The 23698-nt window shown below is 37.2% G+C and overlaps 1 protein-coding gene across 7 annotated transcripts in view; it reads left to right on the plus strand.

The window, feature by feature from the left end:
• KCNN2 (potassium calcium-activated channel subfamily N member 2) overlaps nucleotides 1-23698 on the plus strand; it is a 323776-nt gene that overhangs the window by 285519 nt on the left and 14559 nt on the right. For all 7 annotated transcript variants that reach the window (XR_009502375.1, XM_059916898.1, XM_059916899.1 and 4 more), the window contains one exon: nucleotides 11886-11996. Coding sequence is in view for 6 of the 7 variants with exons in the window: in XM_059916898.1 (XP_059772881.1) it covers nucleotides 11886-11996 (111 nt within the window). In the remaining variant the exon portion in view is untranslated. The remainder of the gene's footprint in view (nucleotides 1-11885; nucleotides 11997-23698) is intronic.

Consider the following 23698-nt stretch of genomic DNA (forward strand, 5'->3'; position numbering starts at 1 on the left):
AGGCCTGTATTACTATGAACTTCCCTCTAAGAATTGCCTTTGCTGCATGCCATAGATTTTGTATGGTTGCGTTTTCATTGTCATTTGCCTCAATGTATTTTTTAATTTCTTCTTTGATTTCATCATTGACCCATTGGTTTTATAGTAGCATGTTGTTTAGTCTCCATGTAATTGTTTTTTTTTTCTCGTTTCTTTTCTGTGGTTGATTTCTAGTTTCATGCCATTGTGGTCAGAAAAGATGCTTGAAATCATTTCTATACTCTTCAATTTGTTGAGGCTTGTTTTGTGCCCAAGTATGTGGACAATCCTAGAGAATGTTCCATGTGCACTTGTAAAGAATGTGTATTCTGCTTTTTTTGTATGTAATGTCCTAATTAAGTCTAACTGTTATGTTGTATCATTTAAGATCTCTGTTGCCTAATTGATTTTCTCTCTTGAAAATCTATCTTTTGATGTGAGTGGGGTATTAAAGTCTCCTACTATTATTGTATTCCTGTCAATTTCTCCCTTTATGTCTGTTAGTATTTGTTTTATGTATTTGGGTGTACATATATTGGGTGCATATATATTGACAAGTGTAATATTCTCTCCTTGTATTTCCTTTTATCATTATATAATGTCCTTCTTTATCTTTCTTTATAGCCTTTGTTTTAAAGTCTGTTTTGTCTGATATAAGCATTGTGACCCCCCACTTTCTTGTCCTTTCCATTTACATGAAATATCTTTTTCCATCCCCTCACTTTTAATTTATCTGCGCTTTGCCCTAAAGTGTGTCTCTTGTAGGCAGCATATTGTAGGATCTTGTTTTTTTATCCAGCCTACCACTCTGTGTCTTTTGATTGGAGCATTTAGTCCATTGACATTTAAGGTAATTATTGATAGATATGTATTTATTGCCATTTTAACCTTGTTTTTCCATTGATTTTATATTTCTTCTTTGTCCCTTTCTTTTTCTTTTTGTTTTCCCTTTGGAGTTTGATGATTTTCTTTTGGAGTTTGATGATTTTCTTTTGTAGTTTGATGATTTTCTTTTGTATTATGCTTATGTTCTCTACTTTTTGGTTTTTGTGAAGGTATTGTATGTTTTTGATTTGTGGTTGCTGTGTTTGTTAAGTATGATAACCCCTTCCTATATCTACTGGCTTTATACTGGTAGTCATAGGCTCAAACACATTCTGGAAAAAAAAACTACATTTTCTTATTCTCTTCCCCCACATTTTATAATTTTGATGTCCTATTTTGCATCTTCCTTTTCATCCTTTTTCTGTTCATTGTGGTTATTGCTTTCACAGATTTTTTTTGATTTTTTTAATCTGTGTACTGTCTTATTTAAGTGATTTACTTTCCAATTGTGATTTTCTCTTTTCTACAGATTCTTGCTACTTTTCTATTTAGAGAAAACCTTTCCATATTTTCTTTAGGGTAGGTTTAGTATTGCTGTATTCTTTTAGTTTCTACTTGTCTAAAAAATTCTTTATTTCTCCCTCTATTCTAATGATAATCTTGCTGGGTAGAGTATCCTAGGTTGCAGATTTTTCCCTTTTAGGACTTTGAATATATCTTGTTACTCCCTTCTGGCCCACATCATTTCTGTAGAGAAATCCGCTAATAGCCTTATGGGGGTTCCCTTGCAATTAATTCTTTGTTTTTCTCTTGCTGCCTTTAGAATACTCTTTAACTTTTGCCATTTTTATTATAATATGTCTTGGTGTAGGTCTATTTGGGTTTATCTTGTTCAGGACCCTCTGTGCTTCCTGTATCTGGATATCTGTTTCCTTCTTTACTTTTGGGAAGTTTTCAGCCATAATTTCTTCAAATACATTTTCAATTCTCTATTCTCTTTCTGGGATCTATATTATGTTTAGATTGGCATGCTTTATGTTATCCCATAGGTCTCCTATACTGCTTTCTTTCTGTTTTCATTTGGGTTTCTGTCTGCTGTCCTGATTGGGTGATTTCCATTATTCTATCTTCTAGATCACTAATTTGTTCTTCTGTATTATTCATTCTGCTATTCATAGCCTTTAGTTCAGCTTTTGTTTCTTCAAATGAATTCTCTAATTTTTCTTGGCTCCTCCTTATAGTTTCTAGTTCCTTTTTACAGTAATCTGCATTTCTGTCAATAGCCTTTCTTAATTCCTTCAAATTTTTCATTATCTCCTTTTTGAACTCGATGACTATTAGACTGAAGAGATCTGTTTCATTGTTCGTTCTTTCAGGGGAATTATCTCGACCTTTTAATTGGGACTGGTTTCTCTGCTTTCATTTTACTTATATTTCTGTTGCTCTATGAGTTCAGGAAGAAAAATTATCTACTGTGGTCTTGGAGGACTATTTTTATGTGGGAACGTCCCTGTGTAGCCTGCATGTAAACTCATTAATATTTTTTGGTGTGAAGGCTGTTTTTAGTATGGATGCCTGCCACGTCTTTCCTCAGTGTATTCTGGCCGTTATCCCCTTGATAGGAGGTGTGACTGATGTCGTGGTGACCAGAGCCTGCACTGGATATTGAGCAGGGCCTCCTCTTTGCTCTGTGGCTGTCACTGACCTGTCCAGGGCAGGGTCTGCTCCCTATTTGTTGGAGTAGAAGCCCCCAGCTCCATTTCTGAGCTGCATTTCTGATATGCAGTGTGAGGTAGGCGGGATTGGAGTGCTCCCACAGGGAGAGAAGCCACTGAGTATTCCTCTACTGGGCCTGTTCACCTGTGAGTGTACTCCGCTATGTCACCTTTCATCCATTGTGCAGGCTCACAAAGCACACTGTTGTTAGCACTGCCCTTGGCCCCTCTGTAACCATGGGTATGCTGACTATCAACCCTGGTGCTTCTCAGTCTTTGTTTTTCACAAAGCCACCAGCACAGGTCCGCTAAAGTCAGGTCCCAGGACTGCAGTCGTCACGCACCTGGACCCGCTGTGGGAGCTATGGAGGCATCTCAGACCCTGGCCCAGCCCAGCCCCCATGTGTACGTGCCCACAAAGCCCACAGCTGCTAAGACCAGACCCATCCCAGCCGTGGGAGCACCAGTTGTCCGTTCAGATGTTCCACAGGCACTGCATTTACAAAGCCAGCTGCGGAGGTGTGAATCTGTGGTTTGCACAGCCGTGGGCAAAGATTTCAGCTCTGCTTCCTAAATTGCACAGCCCCTTTTGTGCTACCCCATTACTTGGAGATCTTTCTTGTCCTTTCAGATGTTTGAGGTCTTCTGCTAGTGTTCAGTAGGTGTTCTGTGAGAAATGTTCCATTTGTACATGTATTCTTGATGTATTTGTGGGAAGAGGTGAGTTCCATGTCCTACTATTCCACCATCTTGATTCCGATCCCCTATCCTTCTGCTTTTTGAGGAGGTGCTAAGGACCTGAGGATTTATTGTTTTGGATGTCACGATAAACTCTGGGATAAAGTTTAAATGGCTTTATGCTTTTGGTTGAAGGCAGGCAAATAACAGTGTTACATCATGGTGTCTTAGCTTTTTGTCAGTACCAGCTAGTTTCTCAGTATCTCCAACTTTATAATAAAGTAATTGATTTGTGTAGCATTTAAAAAGTTACCCTATCTACCATTTTATATCTGTACATAAAGATACAACACAAGCTGAACGCTATCATTTTTCCTTACCTATGGGTAATATATGTTTGTTTCAAGAGTAGAATACAGCCTCATTGGTAAGAGTATCTCTTGTCTTATATTAAAATGAAAGTCATTCATTTTTAATTTTTGCTTCTCTACTTTTGTAAAATTATGACATCTCCTGTTGGCCCTTTAACTATTTAAGAGTATGGATGACTGCATTTTTTGGCATAAATTATTTTTAAATATGGAGCAATATCTGTACAGTCCTAGGGATACTGGTTATTATCTGATAAGTGGTCCTCTACTGATACTGACCTGTAAACCCTAGATTTCAACAAGTCCACTATGTATTTCTTAACAAAAGTGAGGTGACTTCAGATCTGAGCAATTTAAGCTTCTTCCATCCCATCAGTAATTCTGAATAAACAAAAGCAATGCATAAAGGTTTTCCACTTTGTAACAATTTAAAAATCACACCAGTTAATATTTTAAAGTTTATTCAGGGAGCAAAAAAAAAAAAAAAGTAATCACTTTTTTACACCACATTAGGATAAGAACACTTCATAATTGTCATCATCAAATTTACCAGGTATCAAAGAGTCTTGATTTAAGGTCACATGGCATCTCAGTCAATTGTCAGAGTTCCGTAGTTTTTACCCTGAAGGGTAGTAACACTACCCTGTTAATTCAATCAGAAGATATTCCAAAAGAGAGCCATAAATTAGCCAGAGCTTATAGTAAGAGAATGACTGGTATTAAAGAAGGCTAAACCTAAAGTATGATTATATTCCTGCTACTTCCTGTCTTTGCATTTAAGGATTACTTTTACCCTGCCAGTAGAAGTAGGAGTCCTGAAAAACTAGACTAGAGCCATTCCTTGGTGTTGCATGTGTGAATAAGGAAAAAAAAATCCCAGGATCTTTTATATGTCTTGTACAATTTGATATGAGGTGTTTAATATCAAATAATAACTTTGAAGAGGTTTTTACCTTACTTTTTGTTTTTTGGTACTTTCTGGCATGTTTGTTGAATCTCATCAAATAAAGGCTCATTGAAGAGAGCATATCTTTAAATTCTTACCATAGTTTCTGTTTTGTGCAGAGCAGCTGGAGGGGATGATGGGCCTTTTCAGTCCTAAAGCTAAATTCCCCACCATTGCCCTAAGCAGACCTTCACTTCTCCCCAAGAAAATTTCTTAAGAAATAAGACAGCTGCTTTTTCCCAGGTACAGGCAAGTATAGCTGAAAGTTGTTGTGACCTTCTAGTATTCAACTCATTGTCTCTACAATTCCACCTACATTTTCTAAACTATCAGCACTTTGAATTGGCAGAGCTGCCCTTCCTGTCTCTGAAATACGTGCGCTCACATTGACATCATTGCTAATAAGGAGATTTAAACCTGAGGATGACTCATTGTTGATGACCCGTTTTATGTACCACTTCCTTCTTTCCAGCCACCAAAGCACACAAGAAGGAGCTGAACAAGCAAATGACTCTAAAGGAGAGTTGGGGTTCCTAAGCCCAGGTTTTATCACTGAACTCAAAAACCCACACACACCTTCTCCCCTCTTCCTTAGGATGAGAACATTTTAACTGACCTCTGCCCTCCTATCAACAGTACAGCTGACCCTTGAACAACACCGGTTTGAACTGCCTGGATCCACTTATTGCAGATATTTTTCGGTAGTAAATACTGTAGTACTACAATCCATGGTTGATTGAATTCACAGCTATGGAGGGCCCACTATAAGTTATACTCGGATTTTCAACAACAAGGTGGGTGGGCATCCCTAATCCCCTCCTTGTTCAAGGGCCAACTGTATTTGAAGACACTCAGAGGGAATTTATCTTCAAAGTTATCTTGAATGTTGTTTATTTTCATAACCTAAAGAGATCTTGTAAAACTCCAATGGGATATTATACTGAAGCTGAATGTTTTATAGAATCTTTCTTACTTGCCAGAAATGCTTGTTTTATGTATCTTTATGAAAGAATAATTGTCAGGCAAGTGCACTAAAAAATGTATTCATTGTTCTAGGATATTGAATCAGTCAACCCCAGGGACAAAAACATGGGTAATGTTTTCAAGTACTCATTTTACCTTCCCTTCGAAGAAGAAGTTAATATTTTAAAATGCAAGTTGATCTTTCAGCTATTTTATTAACTTAGGTGCATTTTCAGTAGAAAGCATGATTTTTTCAAAATATGTTAAGAAATTTTCATTAGTGATAGGCAATCAATCAGCTATCAAACTAAAGTTTGACCTTTTAGGAGCTATTGTAAGACCCAGGAGGATAATTAATTTAACACTGGAATAATTTGAACTCTAGCAATTTTTGGCAGAGTCCTTCTCTGTGATGGTGAGTATTCTGGAATTTCCCCCAAAATTATAAATTTTATTATTATTATGTTGAATCTTTGGCAGATGCCTTTTTAAATAAGGAAAGAATCAAAACCTTAACCTGGTGTGCTATTAAAGGAATTTCCGTCTCCATAGGCTTGTGTATTAAGTTTTTAAAGCTTGATCCCAAAGTGGTGTTTCAAAATCATTCTTAGAAGTGTTTTTTAGTAGGATCAGCATCACCAGTGATCTAAAGTAAAAATATGTCACTTCTCTGAATTTTTCAAACACTGTGTGATAAATGATCTTGGGGAAAATGAGCTGCTGAACTTCTTTTACATTCTAGGGACTGACATGGCTTTCAATGTATGTGCTATATTAGAGAAGAATACAACAGAGAAAGGCACTACATCTTATTTTTTTTATTGAAGTAGAGTTGATTTACAACGTTGTGCTAATTTCTGTTTACAACAAAGTCACTCAGTTATACACATATATACATTCTTCTTCATATTCTTTCTCATTATGGTTTATCACAGGTTATCGAATATAGTTCCCTGTACTATACAGTAGGGACCTGGTTGTTTATCCATTCTAAATGTAATAGTTTATATCTACTAAACTCAAACTCCCAGTCTATCCCTCTCCCTTCCCACCTCCCCCTTGGCAACCACAAGTCTTATGTCTATGTCTGTGAGTCTGTTTCTGTTTCGTAGATAGGTTCATTTGTGCCATATTTTAGATTCCACATATAAGTGATATCATATGGTATTTCTCTTTCTCTGTCAGACTTCAATTAGTATGATAATCTCTAGTTGCATCCATGTTGCTGCAAATGGCATTATTTCATTCTTTTTTATGGCTGAGTGAGTAATATTCCATTGTATATATGTACCACATCTTCTTTATCCATTCCTCTGTCGATGAACATTTAGGTTGTTTCCATGTCTTGGCTATTGCGAATAGTGCTGCTGTGAATATATGGGTGCAGGTATCTTTTTGAATGTAGTTCTGTCTGGATATATGCCCAGGAATGGGATTGCTGGATCATATGGCAACTCTAGTTTTTTGCAGAACCTCCATACTCTTCTCTGTAGTGGTTGTACCAATTTACATTACCACCAACAGTGTAGGAGGGTTCCTTTTTCTTCACACCCTCTCCAGCATTTGTCATTTGTAGACTTTTTGGCCATTCTGACTGGTGTGAGGTAATATCTCATTGTGGTTTTAATTTGCATTTCTCTAATAATTAGTGATGTTGACCATCTTTTCATGTGACTCTCGGTCATCTGTATGCTTTCTTTGGAGAAATGTCTATTTAGGTGTTCTGCCCATTTTTCAATTGAGTTGTTTGGTTGTTTGGTTGTTTTTTTTTTTTTTTTTTTTTTTTTTGACTGTGTTGGGTCTTTGTTGCTGTGTGTGGGCTTTCTCTAGTTGCAGCGAGTAGGGGCTACTCTTCATTGCGGTGTGTGGGCTTCTCATTGTGGTGGCTTCTCTTGCTGTGGAGCATGGGGTCTAGGCACGTGGGCTCAGTAGTTGTGGCTTGTAGGCTCTAGAGCACAGGCTCAGTAGCTGTGGCGCACGGGCTTAGTTGCTCGCGGCAAGTGGGATCTTCCTGGACCAGGGCTTGAACCTGTGTCCCCTGCATTGACAGGTGGATTCTTAACCACTGCGCCACCAGGGAAGTCCCTGGTTTTTTGATATTGAGTTGTATGAGCTATTCGTATATTTTGGAGATTAAGCCCTTGTCGGTCACATTGTTTACAAATATTTTTTCCCATTCTGTAGGTTGTCTTTTTTTTTTACTGTTTCATTTGCTATGCAGGCACTGCATTTTAATTTGGCAGCATCTAAGACTCTCCAGGTGTTGGGATTCAACTATAGCTTATGAGTTCTGATTGTCATTTGTCTGTTCACTTTGATCTGGCACAATGAGCATTAATACTTACTTATCTTTTCTAAGGACAAGGCCTCTCTCCCCCACTCCTCCTCTCTCTCTTGCAACATCTAATTTGTTAGAAGGAAAGATGATTAACTAGCCAAGGAAAACCTAAACCTTTGACTTTAATGTATTGGCGTCATAAACACCATGTTTTGTTTTGTTTTTTAATTAGTTTTTAGTTGTCTGAGCATCTTGAAGTGGCAAGTTAGTTATTTGCTTAGCTTTTTCTTAATAACAAACATAAATGAAACGAGAGAAAAGTAACCAGGATACATTTTCTGACTTTGGTGAAAGGACTATGACTCATCTTGTTAAAAGCGTGCAGGGATCTTAATTTCAGAGAATAACATATGTTAGTCCCAACTGTTTCTATATCCATTGTGATCATGACAAGATTTGGAGAAAATGTTGTAAAAGCATATTTACTTTCATTCTATTCACTTTATGAAACAGAATGGTCCAGGAAATAGACACTGAGTGGAAAATAACATCATGCCATTACTTAAATTACTATAACCATTAATGTGTTGGCAGGAACTTAACTTGCACCTTTCAGGGGTAAGCCAGCTTCATTTTGCATAACTCTAAAAGTTTTTTAAAGTTACTTGTTTGAAACCCGATTCTATACATATCAAAACCTCTTATGATTTATTAAGAACCTGGGGAGGTATAAGACTTACATATAAGGAGTAATGGACTTTGAAGAAAAAGAAGTTTCTAAGTGGCTCTTGGGATACAATTTAAAGGGTACAGTTAGGATAACGGAGTGAGGGATATAGGCAATGGTTTCACTAATTACTTAATTGTCAGATTCACTTGCTTCTCTAGTTTACAACAGAGGTAATCATTTAATAAACAAGACTTTGGTGAGCTAGAGAAATGGAAAAAAATATCACTCAAGAATAAGCACAGATAAAAATCAACTTCCAAAGGCTCTTGATACCAGTGATTTTCCACTCCTGTTGGGATTTTGATTTCTTTCCAGAAGAATTGCAGCAGTGGCCTCCTGCCAGAGGAGAACAATATTCAGCTTATAGTGCCAACTGCCACTTATAGCTATCTCTCCAGTTGTAGAAGCCCCTCAGATTTTTATATTTGCTGCTTATTAAAAAACTCTTGACTTTCCCTTGGCTCACTGGTTGAGGAATGCCTGGGAGCCTACATGCAACAGGTGATCCCATTCCTGTCAAACAAATGCCATCACACTGTGGGTAGGTACAGAAGGCTAGCCTGAGTGGCCACTGATTCCTTCCACCAATTCAGGCTAGCCTCTCATCAGTATACTGTAACTTATTTAGATTTTGTGGCAGGCGTCTGAAAGTCAACATAATAGGTGTAGATGCTTCCAAAGGCCATTCTTTTCCTTCATTGGTTTCCAGCCATAAAATCACTTGCTTTCATTGTCTATACACAGCCCAAAATAGCAAGATAGCTATCACACAGCCCATACATTTCTGACCTTGTCCTCTGTGTCCTCTTCCTTTATGCTCCTTGTTTATCATTTCCTGAATGTCTTCATAAGTGAAATGACTCTGGTAAGAACCTTTACCTAGTGTTTAAAATAGAAAGTAAGTAATGGAGTTTGCCATTTTCTTTCCATATCGTCCTTCACTTAAAACAGTGACTTTATGTTGGAGTCACATGGAGAGCTTTAAAAGATTCTAGTCACATTTAAGTTTAAAAAACACTGATTTAAAAGTTGCAGTGGTTATAAAATAAGAATAATGTTTTGCCTTATTTTGGTAACTAACCATATTCCTCAATTTTTAAACATTCATACTCTAAGAGTATTTGTTTTGCTTTGAAATACAGTGCTTCATATTGTGTCGTGAATATGGAAGTGACCACAAATAAGAATATATGTGATCTTACATATACAGAAAAGTATTATGAGATGAGGTAAAGGGTGGGAAATATACCAATGCTACTCTGAGTTAATAATTGAATAATCACTTACTCTGCCTTAATTGCCTCATCTCCAAAATCTGAAGGTTAAACCAGGTAGGTCTAATACCTTCTGGCTTCTTTCTCTGATCCTATCATCAGTACCACTTCATTTCTGAGGATACTGATTTCTCCATAGAGCTAGGTGGAAGGGGATATTTAAACCCTCTGGAAATATTATATTTAAACAGTATCAACTTACTAATAAGGCCATGTTTCTATGACTGTAATTATCCGGTTGTAGCAAGACAGGGCAAGTGTATTTATTTTCTCCTTTTCTCATCAGTCTTGTCCCTCCTGCCAGATTTTTTGCAACAACTCATTCAGTGAGACCAAAAATTCCTTCTTTGGTTAGTAACTTAATGGCTAAATTACATTTATCAATTCAAATGGAGATGATTATAATTAATTATTTAATAAAACATAAGTAAGTATGAATCATGAAGAAAGATCATTTTCCTAGGTTGAATTTTTTTAAGGTTAATAAAGATATGTAAAGGTTAGGTTAGATGTTTTCTTAAACTACAAACTGTTTTCATTTTTGAAATGTGTAAGCATTTGTTTGTATAAGTAATATGTATTCATTGTAGAAAATGTGGACTCTTCAGGAAAGCACAAAGAACTAAATAACTTACTGGTATTCCAACCACTGAGAGAGATGCTCTTCTCACAGCTGGGCTTATTTCTTTGTTTCACAAATATGAATTCCTTTTAAAAAATAAAATTAGGAGCAAATTATGTATATAAGTTTCTCACTTGCTTGTTTAAATATATTGTCTTTAAATATTATAGATATAAAAATTTAATATATTCATAATATATTAGGGAAATGCTGTAAGTAATAACCATTCCCTCAAACTTAGATATTTAAGATGTAGACCACATTTTTAAGGGGCAGAGTTGCTATTATAACTCATGATTTTTAGACCTATTGGGAATGAGGAAAACCAGGTTACCTTGTGAGAATTTGAGACTCTCCTGGATGGCTATACAGTGAGCATCCTAACCCTCTTAGCTAACATTAAAGGGATGCTATTTAAAACTAGTTTAAAAGGATTCCAGTCTGTTGAAAGATCCCCACATATTGTAAAGTCTCATTGTTTGCAGCCCTCTTCTGTGGGTCCTGCCTGTGCCCTGTGGCTCATTGTTGTCTGCCTACTGAGACGGCTAGGCAATCTTGATTCTCTGTGGTCCTCCCAAGGTTGAGATTCTGTCTGGAGATCTGGACTTCCTCGCCTGGGCCCTCCTGTAGGTGCCCCAGCCTTGCCTCCTGACCTTGCATGTAGTCACTGGTCTTTCAACCAAGAAGACCCCGTACCTCACAACTTGGAATGCATGCACCTTGATCATGGAGCAGGAGGGCTTTAATCTCTGGGGGACCATACAGTGTCACACGACTCTTCCTAAGAGATCAGCACAATAGCCTATAATTCAAAAAAGGACCACTGTTGAGTTTTTCAAAATAAAGGTAGCCCATTCCTTTCTTCATGCTGGTAAACCTCTGGAATAGTAAGGCTGTTATCCCTGACCTTCAGCACTTCACGTATGTCTGTTGTCCAGGTTCAGGTCACTGTGATCCTTTCTGTTCTGCATGTGGACACGTTTGAAGTTGTGCATATAATGCATCAGTTTCCATTCCTGGCTTTTCACAGTTGATTGTCCTGAAGACCTGCTGGTCTTATCTTCACAGAAGATTATAGAAGATTATTTTTAGAGAATAATTATTTCCTCTCTGTGCATTTATGCTAATTCACTAATTTGTATATCCATGTATAACTGATTTGCTCTATTTTTAAGTCCCTGAAAATTCAGCAAGTTGCTGTTTTACCGTTTATTTCTTATGATTAAAATGTGTTTGATACAAACACATTTGTTCTTAGTTCACCTATTTTAAGTTTTTTACCATCAATCTAAAGGCTTGTTACTTGTTCTTATTGGCCATGCGGTTTCTGTCATATTGATGGAAGACACTGATAACTATCTGAAGATTAAAAACTGTAGTAATGTACTTAGTACAAAACATTGTTTAATGTGCTTGAGACCAAAAATAATAACTCTTCGGGGTTCTTTTCTCTCCTGGTTTTCAGGGTGCTGGTTGCACAGCCCTGGTGGTAGCTGTGGTCGCAAGGAAGCTGGAACTTACCAAAGCAGAAAAGCACGTGCACAACTTCATGATGGACACTCAACTGACAAAAAGAGTAAGTTACCACCCTTGTATCTCCAAAGGGAATATTAGTGTTTTTTCTTTCTTTGGTTTAAATTTTTATTTTATTTTATGTTGGAGTATATAGTTGATTTACAATGCTGTGTTAGTTTCAGGTGTTCACCAAAGTGATTTAGTTATACATACACATATATCTATTCTTTTTCAGATTCTTTTCCCACATAGGTTATTACAGAATAATGAATAGAGTTCCCTGTGCTATACAGTAGGTCCTTGTTGTTTATCTGTTTTATACATAGTAGTGTGTATATGTTAATCCCAAACCCTTAATTTATCCCCTCCCACACCTTTCCCCTTTGGTAACCATAAGTTTGTTTTCAAAGTCTGTGAGTCTGTTTCTGTTTTGTACATAAATTCATTTGTATCATTTTTTTAGATTCCACGTATGTGATATCATATGATACTTGTCTTTGACTTACTTCACTTAGTATGAGAATCTCTAGGTCCATCCATGTTGCTGCAAATGGCATTATTTCATTCTTTCTTATGGCTGAATAATATTTCATTGTATTTATGTACCACATCTTCTTTATCCATTCGTCTGTAGATGGACATTTAGGTTGCTTCCATGTCTTGGCTATTGTAAACAGCGCTGAAATGAACATTGGTGTGCATGTATCCTTTTGAACCATGGTTTTCTCCAGATATATGCCTAGGAGTGGGATTGCTGGATCTTATGATAGCTCTATTTTTAGCTTTTTAAGGAACCTCCATACTGTTCTCCACAGGGCTGCACCAATTGACATTCTCACCAACAGTGTAGGAGGGTTCCCTTTCCTCCGCACTGCCTCCAGCATTTGTTGTTTGTAGATTTTCTGATGATGCCCATTCTGACTGGTGTGATAACTCATTGTAGTTTTGATTTGCATTTTTCTAATACTTAGTGATGTTGAGCATCTTTTCACGTGCCTCCTGGCCATCTGTATGTCTTCTTTGGAGAAATGTCTATGTAGGTCTTCTGCCCATTTTTGGATTGGGTTGTTTGGTTTTTTGTTGTTGAGTTGTATGAGCTTTTTGTATATTTTGGAGATTAAGACCTTGTCAGTGGCATCATTTGCAAATATTTTCTCCCATTCTGTGTGTTGTCTTTTCGTTTTGTTTATGGTTTCCTTTGCTGTGAAAAAGCTTTTAAGTGTAATTAGGTCCCATTTGTTTATTTTGTTTTTATTTTCATTACTCGAGGTGGTGGATCCTAAAAGATATTGCTGCAATTTATGTCAAGGAGTGTTCTACGTTTTCCTGTAAGAGTTTTATGGTATTTGGTCTTACATTTAGGTCTTTAATCCATTTTGAGTTTATTTTTGTGTACAGTGTTACAGAATATTCTAATTTCAGTCTTTTACATGTAGCTGTCCAGTTTTCCCAGCACCACTTATTGAAGAGACCATCTTTTCTCTATTGTATATTCTTGCCTCCTTATTGTAGATTAATTGAACATAGGTGTGTGGGTTTATTTCTGGGCTTTCTATCCGGTTCTGTTGATCTATTATTTCTGTTTTTGTGCCAGTACCATACTGTCTTGATTACTGTAGCTTTGTAGTATAGTTTGACATCAGGGAGCCTGATTCCACTAGCTCCATTTTTCTTTCTCAAGATTGCTGTGGCTATTCAGGTTCTTTTGTGTTTCCAAACAAATTTTAAGACTTTTTGTTCTAGAACTGCAGAAAATTGGGAATTTAAAAGGGATTGCATTGAGTCTGTAGATTACCTTGGGTAGTATAGTCATTTTGACAGTAATTGATTCTTCCAATCCAGGTACATGGTATATCTTTGCATCTGTTTGTGTCCTCTTCAGTTTATTTCATCAGTGTCTTATAGTTTTCTGAGTACAGGTTTTTTACCTCCTTAGGTAGGTTTATCCTAGGTATTTTATTCTTTTTGATGCAATGATTAATGGGATTGTTTCCTTAATTTCTGTTTCTGACCTTCAGTTGTTTGTTAGTGTATAGGAATGCAAGAGATTTCTGTGTATTAATTTTGTATCCTGAAACTTTACCAAATTCATTGATGAACTCTAGTAGTTTTCTGGTATCATCCTTAGGATTTTCTGTGTATAGTGTCATGTCATATCATGTCTACTTCTGTTCCAGTTTGGATTCCTTTTCTTTTTCTTCTCTAATTGCTATGGCTAGGACTTGCAAAACTATGTTGAATAAAAGTGGTGAGAGTGGACACGCTTGTCTTGTTCCTGACCTTAGAGGAAATGCTTTCAGCTTTTCACCATTGGGTATGATATTAACTGTAGGTTTGTCATACATGGCCCTTATGTTGAGGTATATTCCCTCTATACACACTTTCTGGTGAGTTTTTATCATAAATGTGTGTTGAATTTTGTCGAAAACTTTTTCTGCATTTATTGAGATGATCATTTGGGTTTTATTCTTCAGTTTGTTAATGTGATGTATCACACTGATTGATTTGCAAATATTGAAAAATCCTTGCATCCCTGGGATAAATCCCTCTTGATCATGGTGTGTGATCCTTTTCATGTACTGTTGGATTCAGCTTGCTAGTATTTTGTTGAGGATTTTTGCATGTATGTTCATCAGTGGTACTGGCCTGTAAGTTTATTTTGTGGCATCTTTGTCTGGTATCATGGTGATTATGGCCTCATAGAATGAGTTTGGAAGTGTTCCTTCCTCTGCAATTTTTCAAAATAGTTTCAAAAGGATAGGTGTTAACTCTTCTGTAGATGTTTGATAGAATTCGCCTGTGACTCCATCTGGTCCTGGACTTTCATTTGTTGGGCGTTTTTTAATCACAGTTTCAATTTCAGTGCTTGTGACTGGTCTGTTCATGTTTTCTATTGCTTCCTGGTTCGGTCTTGGGAGATTGTACCTTTCCAAGAATTTTTCCATTTCTTTGAGGTTGTCCACTTTATTGGCATATAGCTGCTTGTAGTAGTCTTATGATCCTTTGTATTTCTTTGGTGTCAGTTGTAACTTCTCCTTTTTCATTCCAATCGTTTCATTTATTGATTTGAGCCCTCTCTCTTTCTTGATGAGTCTGAATAAAGGTTTATCAACTTTATCTTTTCCAAGAACCAGCTTTGAGTTTTATTAATCTTTGCTATTGTTGTCTTTGTTTCTATTTCATTTATTTCTGCTCTGATCTTTATGATTTCTTTCCTTCTACTAACTTTGAGTTTCGTTTGTTCTTTCTCTAGTTGCTTTAAGTGTAAGGTTAGGTTGTTTGGGATTTTTCTCGCTTCCTGAGGTAAGATTGTATTGCTATAAACTTCCCTGTTAAAGGTGCTTTTGCTGTGTCCCATAGCTTTTGGATCATCATGTTTTAATTTGTCTCTAGGTATTTTTTTATTTCCTCTTTGATTTCTTCAGTGATCCATTGGTTGTTTAGTAACACATTGTTTAGCTTCCACGTGTTTGTGTTTTTTATAGTTTTTTTTTTACCCCCTTGTAGTTGATTTCTAATCTCATAGCATTGTGCTCGGAGAAGATGCTTGGTATGATTTCAGTTTTCTTGCTCGGAAAAGATGCTTGGTATGATTTCAGTTTTCTTGAATTTATCAGTGCTGGGTTTATGGCCCAGTATGTGATCTATCCTGGAGAGTGTTCCATGAGCACTTGAGAAGAAAGTGTATTCTGCTCTTTTTGGATGGAATGCTCTATAAATATCAATTAAGTCCATCTGATATATTGTGTCATTTAAGACCTGTGCTTCCTTAATGATTTTCTGTCTGGATGATCTGTCCATTGCTGAAAGTGGGGTGTTAAAGTCCCCCACTATTATTGTGTTACTGTCAATTTCTCCTTTTATGGCTGTTGGCATTTGCCTTGTGTATTGAGATGCTCCTATGTTGGGTGCATAAATATTTACAATTGTTGTTATATCTTCTTCTTGGATTGACCCCTTGATCATTATGTAGTGTCCTTCCTTGTCTGTTGTGACAGTCTTTTATTTTAAAGTCTATTTTGTCTGATACGAGAATTGCTACTCCAGCTTTCTTTTGATTTCCATTTGCATGGAATATCTTTTTCCATCCCCTCACTTTCAGTCTGTATGTATGTGTCCCTAGATCTGAAGTGAGTCTCTTGTAGACAGCATATATATGGGTCTTGTTTTTATATCCATTCTGTGTCTTTTGGTTAGAGCATCTAATCCATTTACATTTAAGGTAATTACCAATATGTATGTTTCTGTTGCCATTTTCTTAATTGTTTTGGGATTATTTTCATGGGTCTTTTTTCTTCCTTTCCCCTTTTGTTCTCTTCTCTTCTGATTTGATGACTATCTTTAGTGTTGTGTTTGGATTCCTTTTTCCTTTTTGTGTGTATATCTGTTGTAGATTTTTGGTTTGTGGGTACCATGAAGTCTTGATATAGCAGTCTATAAGATTGTTTTAAGTTGCTGGTCTCTTAGTTTCAAATGCATTTCCAGTATCCTGCATTTGAACTCTCCTCTTCTCACAATTGCTGGTTTTGATATCATATTTGTGTGTGGATTAGTTCCTACCTTTACTGTACGTTTGCCTTTACTGATGAGCTTTCCCAGTTGTAATTTTCTTGTTTCTAGTTGTGTCCTTTTCTTTCCCACCTAGATAAGTTCTTTTAGCATTTGTTGTAAAGCTGGTCTGGTGGTGCTGAATTCTCTTAGCTTTTGCTTGTTTGCAAAGCTTTTCATTTCTCCATTGAATCTGAACGAGAGCCTTGCTGGGTAGAATATTCTTGATTGTAGCTTTTTCCCTTTCATCACTTTGAATATATCATGACACTCCCTGCAGAGTTTCTGTGGAGAAATCAGCTGATAACCTTATGGGGATTCCCTTCTTGCTTTTAATATTTTCTCTTTGTCTTTAATTTTTGTCAATTCTATTAATATGTGTCTTAGCATGTTCCTCCTTGGGTTTATCCTGTATGGGACTCTCTGCACTTCCTGGACTTCAGTGAGTGTTTCCTTTCCTATGTTAAGGAGGTTTTCAGCTATTATCTCTTCAAATATTTTCTCAGGGTCTTTCTCTCTCTCTTCTCCTCCTGGGACCCCTATAAGGTGAAAGTTGGTGCATCTACTGTTGTCCTGAGGTCTCTGAGACTGTCTTCATTTCTTTTCTTCTCATTACTTTTTCTTTATTCTGCTTTGAGGCAGTGATTTCCACCATCTGTCTTCCAGCTCACTTATCTGTTCTTCTGCCTGATTTATTCAGCTATTGATTCCTTCTAATGTATTTTTTCATGTTAGTAATTGTATTATTCATCTCTGGTTATTTGTCCTTTGTTTATCTAGATCTTTGTTAAACATTTCCTGTATGTATCTTTTAGGTTTGTGCCTCCATTCTTTTTCCATGATCTTGGATCATCTTTACTATCATTATTCTGAATTCTTTTTCAAGTAGCTTGCCTATCTATCTCCACTTAACCTAGTTGTTCTTTTGGGGTTTTATCTTGTTCCTCTGTCTGGAACATATTCCTCTGCCATCTCATTTTGTCTAACTTTCTGTGTTTGCAGTCCCACAGGCTACAGGATTACGGCTCCTCTTGCTTCCAGTGTCTGCCCACTGGTGGGTGGTGCTGGGTCTTGTCCCTCTGGTGGGCAGGGCCATATCAAGGGGTGTGTTTTTAGGCAGCTGTGCGCTCAGGAAGCTTTTAAGCAGCCTGTCTGCTCTTGGGTGTTGCTGTGTTCTTGCCCTGTTTGTTGTTTGCCCTAAGGTGTCCCAGCACTGGAGCCTTCAGGCTGTTGGGTGGGGCAAGGTCTTGGCATCAAAATGGCAGCCTCCAAGACAGCTCACACCTATGAGTGCTCCCCACTACCTCTGCCACCAGTGTCCTTTTCCCTGCAGTGAGCCACAGCTGCCCTTCCACCTCCCCAGGAGACCCTCCAAGAGCAGCAGGTAGGTAGGTCTGCTCTAGGCTCTAATGAAGTCACTGCTTTTTCCCCTGGGTTTCGGTGTGCACGAGACCTTGTGTGCATCCTCCAAGAGTGTCAGTTCTGCTTCCCCCAGTCCTGTGGAGTTCCTGCGATCAAGTCCCACTGACCTTCAAAGCTAAACGCTCTGGGGGCTCCTCCTCCTGATGCCAGTCCTGCAGACTGGGGAGCCTGATGTGGGGCTCAGAACTCTCTCTCTGATATAATTATGTGGGAGAACCTCTGCAATATAATTATTTTCCACTTTGTGGGTCATCCACCCAGTGGCTATGGAATCTGATTGTATGGCAAATGCACCCCTCTTAACCATCTTGTTGTGGCTTCTGCTTTGTCTTTGGAAGTAGAATATCTTTTTTGGTAGGTTCCAGTCCTTTTTTTATTGATGGTTGTTCAGCAGTTAGTTGTAGTTTTGGTGTTTTCATGAGAAGAGGTGAGCTCAGGTCCTTCTACTCTGCCATCTTGTCTGGGGCTCCTGTTTTCTTTCAATTTGGGTCAATAATAGTTTTTACTTTGACCTCTGAAACTGAAATGATATGGTTTAAAGTTAAGGCATTCTTGGAGTCAGTTCCATTTTTTCACATTGAGAATAAACTCTTCCTAACTTTAGGTCAGTCAGGAAATAATTGGAAAACCTTGGTATTTACTCAAGTATAAAAATAAACCACATAAATCTAAAATAGGCATACTTAACATTTAAGTTTGCAGCATGCAAGAGGAGACCAATATTGGATTGAGTAGGAAAGAATATACCATCAGTGTATTATAAAAACTTTTATGGGAAGGTAATTCAACTGATATTTTATTGAGCTTCTGTGAGATGATAGTCACTGTTCTAAAGACTGGGGTTGCAAAGACAAAGAAGAAAAACCCACTACCTTTAGGACCCCAAGGTAGGGGTAGAGAGATGTTGAAAATGGTATGGAATCCAGACAGGAGAAAACAGTCATCACAGTTTTTACAGAGCCCTTGCTCTGTGCCAGCCACTGCTCTAAGCTTGTCACATTAGAGCAGTGGCTGGCACACTTGTCTCATCCTTACAACTTTCTGAGTGAAGTGCTAGGATCATAGCCATTATACAAATGTGGAAGCCAAGACCCAGAGGCTAGGTATCGCATGTAAAAAGAAAAAGATTTGTATCATGCTAAATTTTTAGCCTCTCTTCATAGTCACTTGGGACACCAAAATAACAAGGTCAAAAATAACAAAATTATTTTACACCAGTCATCTTGCTGTATAACCACTCCTCAACATGGAATCTAATCGGTCTGTCATTGAAATAACAAAATACGTTGTCGTACTTTACCCATAAAAGAATCAAGAGAGGTCTCAAGCAGCATTCTAATTGTAGTGTTTTTACTCACTCTACATCTTATCTATCAGACAGTATTTTGAGACTTCATTGCAGTTAGTAGGTCCACACAATTCTAGATGATCAAAGACACTCACTTGCCACCGTGCTTTCAACCTGGATTTACCACTTTGGAATGTCTTCTACTTTACACAGTTTTCTCTCATTTTCTTCAGTTCCTGAATTCATTCTCTAAATTCGTGAACAGTTCTAAATGTTACAGGGACGCACACAGAGGGTGGAAGGAGAGATGTAAAAGAGCTGAGTGGAAGGTTGGGGTTCTTGTAACCTTCAAGGATATCCTAGGAAATGAAAATACATGCACATTACATTATTAGTCCACATCTAATCCAAAATTGTAGCACGTTTCGTGTATCTCATTGTGTGTTTAAGGATCAGAAGTTGTACAATATCAAAAAAAATCTCTTCCATAAAGTCCCTTGTATAATCCAAATAATTTTATCATGAAGATTATGTTTTCACAGGAATTAAGTTAATGCCACACTTAAGATACTATGTGGAAAAATACCTTAAAACACCGTATAATCCATATATATCCAGGTACTGATAAATCTTTTCAATAGAAAAAAAAACCTTGTGACAGAATCCAAATAATGAAAATTTTTTAAAAAACAAATTAATTAGCATATTTAGACAGATTTCCACATGTTTTATTTTGAGAAAGAAAAAAAATAATTTCTTTACATTTACCTTGGGATATTGATAGTCCATATCTTTATTATTGAAACACTTCTGGAAAACACAAGGGCTTTGATTTAAAAGTCTACCGTTTAACATGGTTGTATACTGCTTTTGATGAGGATGTATGTGAGAATCACAGAAGTCTCCCAGTTTCTTTCAGGAGACACTCCAGGTTGATTTTACACTTTAGCTACTTTAGCTGAGGGTCCCTCAACCTCAGCACTATTGGCCTTTGGGGCTGGATGTTTGTTGTATGGGACTTTCTTGTATGTTGCAGCATGTATAGCAGCATCCTTGGCCTCCACTCACTCACTAGAAGCTAGATGCCAGCAGCACTTCCCCTAACTTGTGACAACAAAATTGCCTCTAGACTTTGCCATATGTCTCCTAAGGGACAAAGCCTCCACAGTGAGAACCACTGCTTTTGCTTGTTATTCCCCAAAGATTTGGAGACGGGGACGAGTCCCCTTAACAGATACTCTTTGACCATGCCGAATTTATTGTCATCATCTTCCTGGGAATAATGTATTCATTTCACAAAAATATACTGTGGACCTAATGTAGTCAGGGTTCTGAGTTAACTGCTATAGTCCAGGGATCAGATAATTTTAAGCTTTTATAATGCTGTTCCTTCAGTAAATCAGATGAAAGTTCTGTTTCTTCCTGCTTGGCAGAAAAATGCACTTGTGCTCTTGCTAATGATGTTGCTCTTGGGCCCCCTTATGGATTCAGGACGTAGATCTATGCATCTAGATGACCTTCCTTTAGTTTTTATGACTAGAACTCATTTCCCCAGTCATCACGTTTTCTGATGTTACTGCTTTTCTGTCATAAGTTCTTGTATACATTTGGTAAACTCCCTGTAGATAATGTTGAATTAGGAGTCATATTGTTGGTAGAAAGCTTTTTCAGTAAAAAGTACTGTTCTAGTTTCAAAATTCACATTCTCCACCATGCTTATGATGCTTTATTAATTCTATTATCTCACTACTATTGCTTAAAAGCACAGCTACTTTGAAGTATTTCGTGCGAACAGTCTCTAATAGGTCTGAGAAAGACACTCGAGCAGGCTTGCTGACAGGTCTATTTTTATAGGCAAAATGCCACTAAGTACAAAAGCAAATGTTAAAATGGCATTAAACTCAAACAAATTTCTAGTTTATGATTCCCATTCCATTATTATACTCAATATAGCATATGAAAATAATAGCCCTTTTATGTTTCTCTCTGTATTATTTTATACAAAGTTAGTTATCAACTAATGAGTGTCATTGATTCCATTTGGTTATTTATGGAATTTTTAAGTGGACCCATTTTATAATTTTTAAATAAAAAAATCTAAAATACTGAATGAATGGTCAATTAAAAATTATTTCTGGATAATAACCAAGAATAAACAAGGACCTTAAAGCCATACATAGTTACTAAGATGACAGATTAAAAATGAAAATATCCCCTGAAACACTACATCGAAGTTTTTGTTTTTTTTTAATTTATTTATTTATTTATGCCTGTGTTGGGTCCTCGTTTCTGTGCGAGGGCTTTCTCTAGTTGTGGCAAGCGGGGGCTACTCTTCATCGCGGTGCGCGGGCCTCTCACTATCGCGGCCTCTCTTGTTGCAGAGCACAGGCTCCTTCCGCACAAGCTCAGTAACTGTGGCTCACGGGCCCAGTTGCTCCGCGGCATATGGGATCTTCCCAGACCAGGGCTCGAATCCGTGTCCTCTGCATTGGCAGGCAGATTCTCAACCACTGCGCCACCAGGGAAGCCCTACATCGAAGTTTTTTGATGGTCAACAGGGATAGTGGTCACAGACATTCTGAAATCTTAATTTGACTTTTTTAACATTCATATTGCTTTTCTTTAAATGATAGATTATTCTTCCAGGAAGAAATGGACCCTTCCAAGCCTTCCAGTGTGTATTTTAACTAAACTGAACAATTTCCATGAAAAATTATTCACCATGTACAAAGTTTGAGGAACAATTTTATACAGAACTCATTTCTCTGTGGGACTACATTAACCACATGAAATACTGTGTTTGAAAGTAGAACACACAATTCACTGGGCACGAGCATTAATGGAGGATTGTCCTATATAATTCCAAAAGTTTACATGACACTCCTCTGCAATTCAAAAATGGCCAATAGGTCCATGTAACCTGAATAATCTAAGGATTTCAAAATCAAAGCATAATAGCGATAACTTATCAGTAGGCTTAGTAAGACAGAACCAGCTATTTAATAGATTCGTAGCATATGACCTTACAGACGCAATGTGTTTACCATGCTAAAACTTTAGGAAATATATTATTATTACTATTCATTCAGGTTTGAACCAAAAAGAAATCTTGGAGTTTGGCCCTCTGGCTACTTTCATTTTGGAAAGAAACTTGAAAACAAGCAATTCTGAGAACCCAGGCATAATTTTTAAAGTCGCTAGATGTACCATGAAGGATAATTATACATATTAACGTCCACTGTGGGTGTTTCCAATCCTGTTAAGAATTCTCAATAAGATCCATAATAAGAACACTATTATGTAATTATATGTAATTATGTAATTTTGTTTCTTGCATATCTCTTAACAAGTGAACAGAAATTCTAGAGGATTTACTGTGTGTAGCTTTTATATCATGCTTGGCTACATATCCCAGTGGGTTAAAATACAAATGCATGGATCCCTTGACCTTGCCTTGTTCCATTCACCCCACCGCAGGTACCTGGTCTCACGGAGAACTGGGCTGGCAAGAAAGGTTGGTGCCCTGAGCACATCCATCCCCGCTGCTGCAGGGGCCGTGAGAGCACATGATGTCCTACTAAGCTGCACAGGCTTAGTGGCCTTGACTTTGTCCCCCAGGCATCCTGGAGGCATCACCCACAGCATACAGAGCAACATTTTACTGTAATTATCAGAATGAGAGGCAAGAAACTCTCCTGCCTCAAAAAAGCCTCTGAAGGGAGAGGCAAGAGGAAGAAAAAGAAAGTAGTAAAAAGCAAAGGAAATCTATAAACAAAGTAGCCTGTTAAATAACTCTCTAATTGTATGTATCATATAGGGTTGAACGAAGCAAACATTCAGTTAAAAGTCAATCAGCTTTAAGAGCTTTTGTGGTTTATAAAGTATTGTTTCACATAAAAAATATATTTTACCTTACTACCTATGGCTTTAATAATTTATAATTACCTAGGAGTCAGCAATATAACATGTCATGTCCTTTATACCTATGAAAGTGGATTGAAGGCATCTAGTGACTATTACTACTTTTCATAGTATAAATAGCTTATAGGGCCTTTGTTTTCTCAAATTATTACTAAAATATCTGATTATTTTATGCCTTTCAAAATTTTTCTGATAAAAGACTTGCATTTGAGTTGACCACTATTTTTTTTTTAATTTTTATTTTATATTGGAGTATAGTTGATTGCAATGTTGTGTTAGTTTCAGATGTACAGCAAAGTGATTCAGTTATACATGTATCTATTCTTTTTCAAATTCTTTTCCCATTTAGGTCATCACAGAATATTGAACAGAGTTCCCTGTGCTATAGTAGGTCCTTGTTGGTTATCTATCAATATTTTAAATATAGCAGTGTGTACATGTCAGTTAGTGAGGTAGAACAAATGTTCTTATTTTCCCTGTGTGAGTTTGTCTTTGGGGGTACAGGAAATGGAGAGAGGAAGAGAAGCTTCCTGTTAAGAAAGGGCCCACCTTTTACTTTCCTTGTTCTGTGAAGTAGAGGAAAT

This window comes from Balaenoptera ricei, chromosome 3, assembly GCF_028023285.1.
Source record: "Balaenoptera ricei isolate mBalRic1 chromosome 3, mBalRic1.hap2, whole genome shotgun sequence".
NCBI lineage: Eukaryota > Metazoa > Chordata > Mammalia > Artiodactyla > Balaenopteridae > Balaenoptera > Balaenoptera ricei.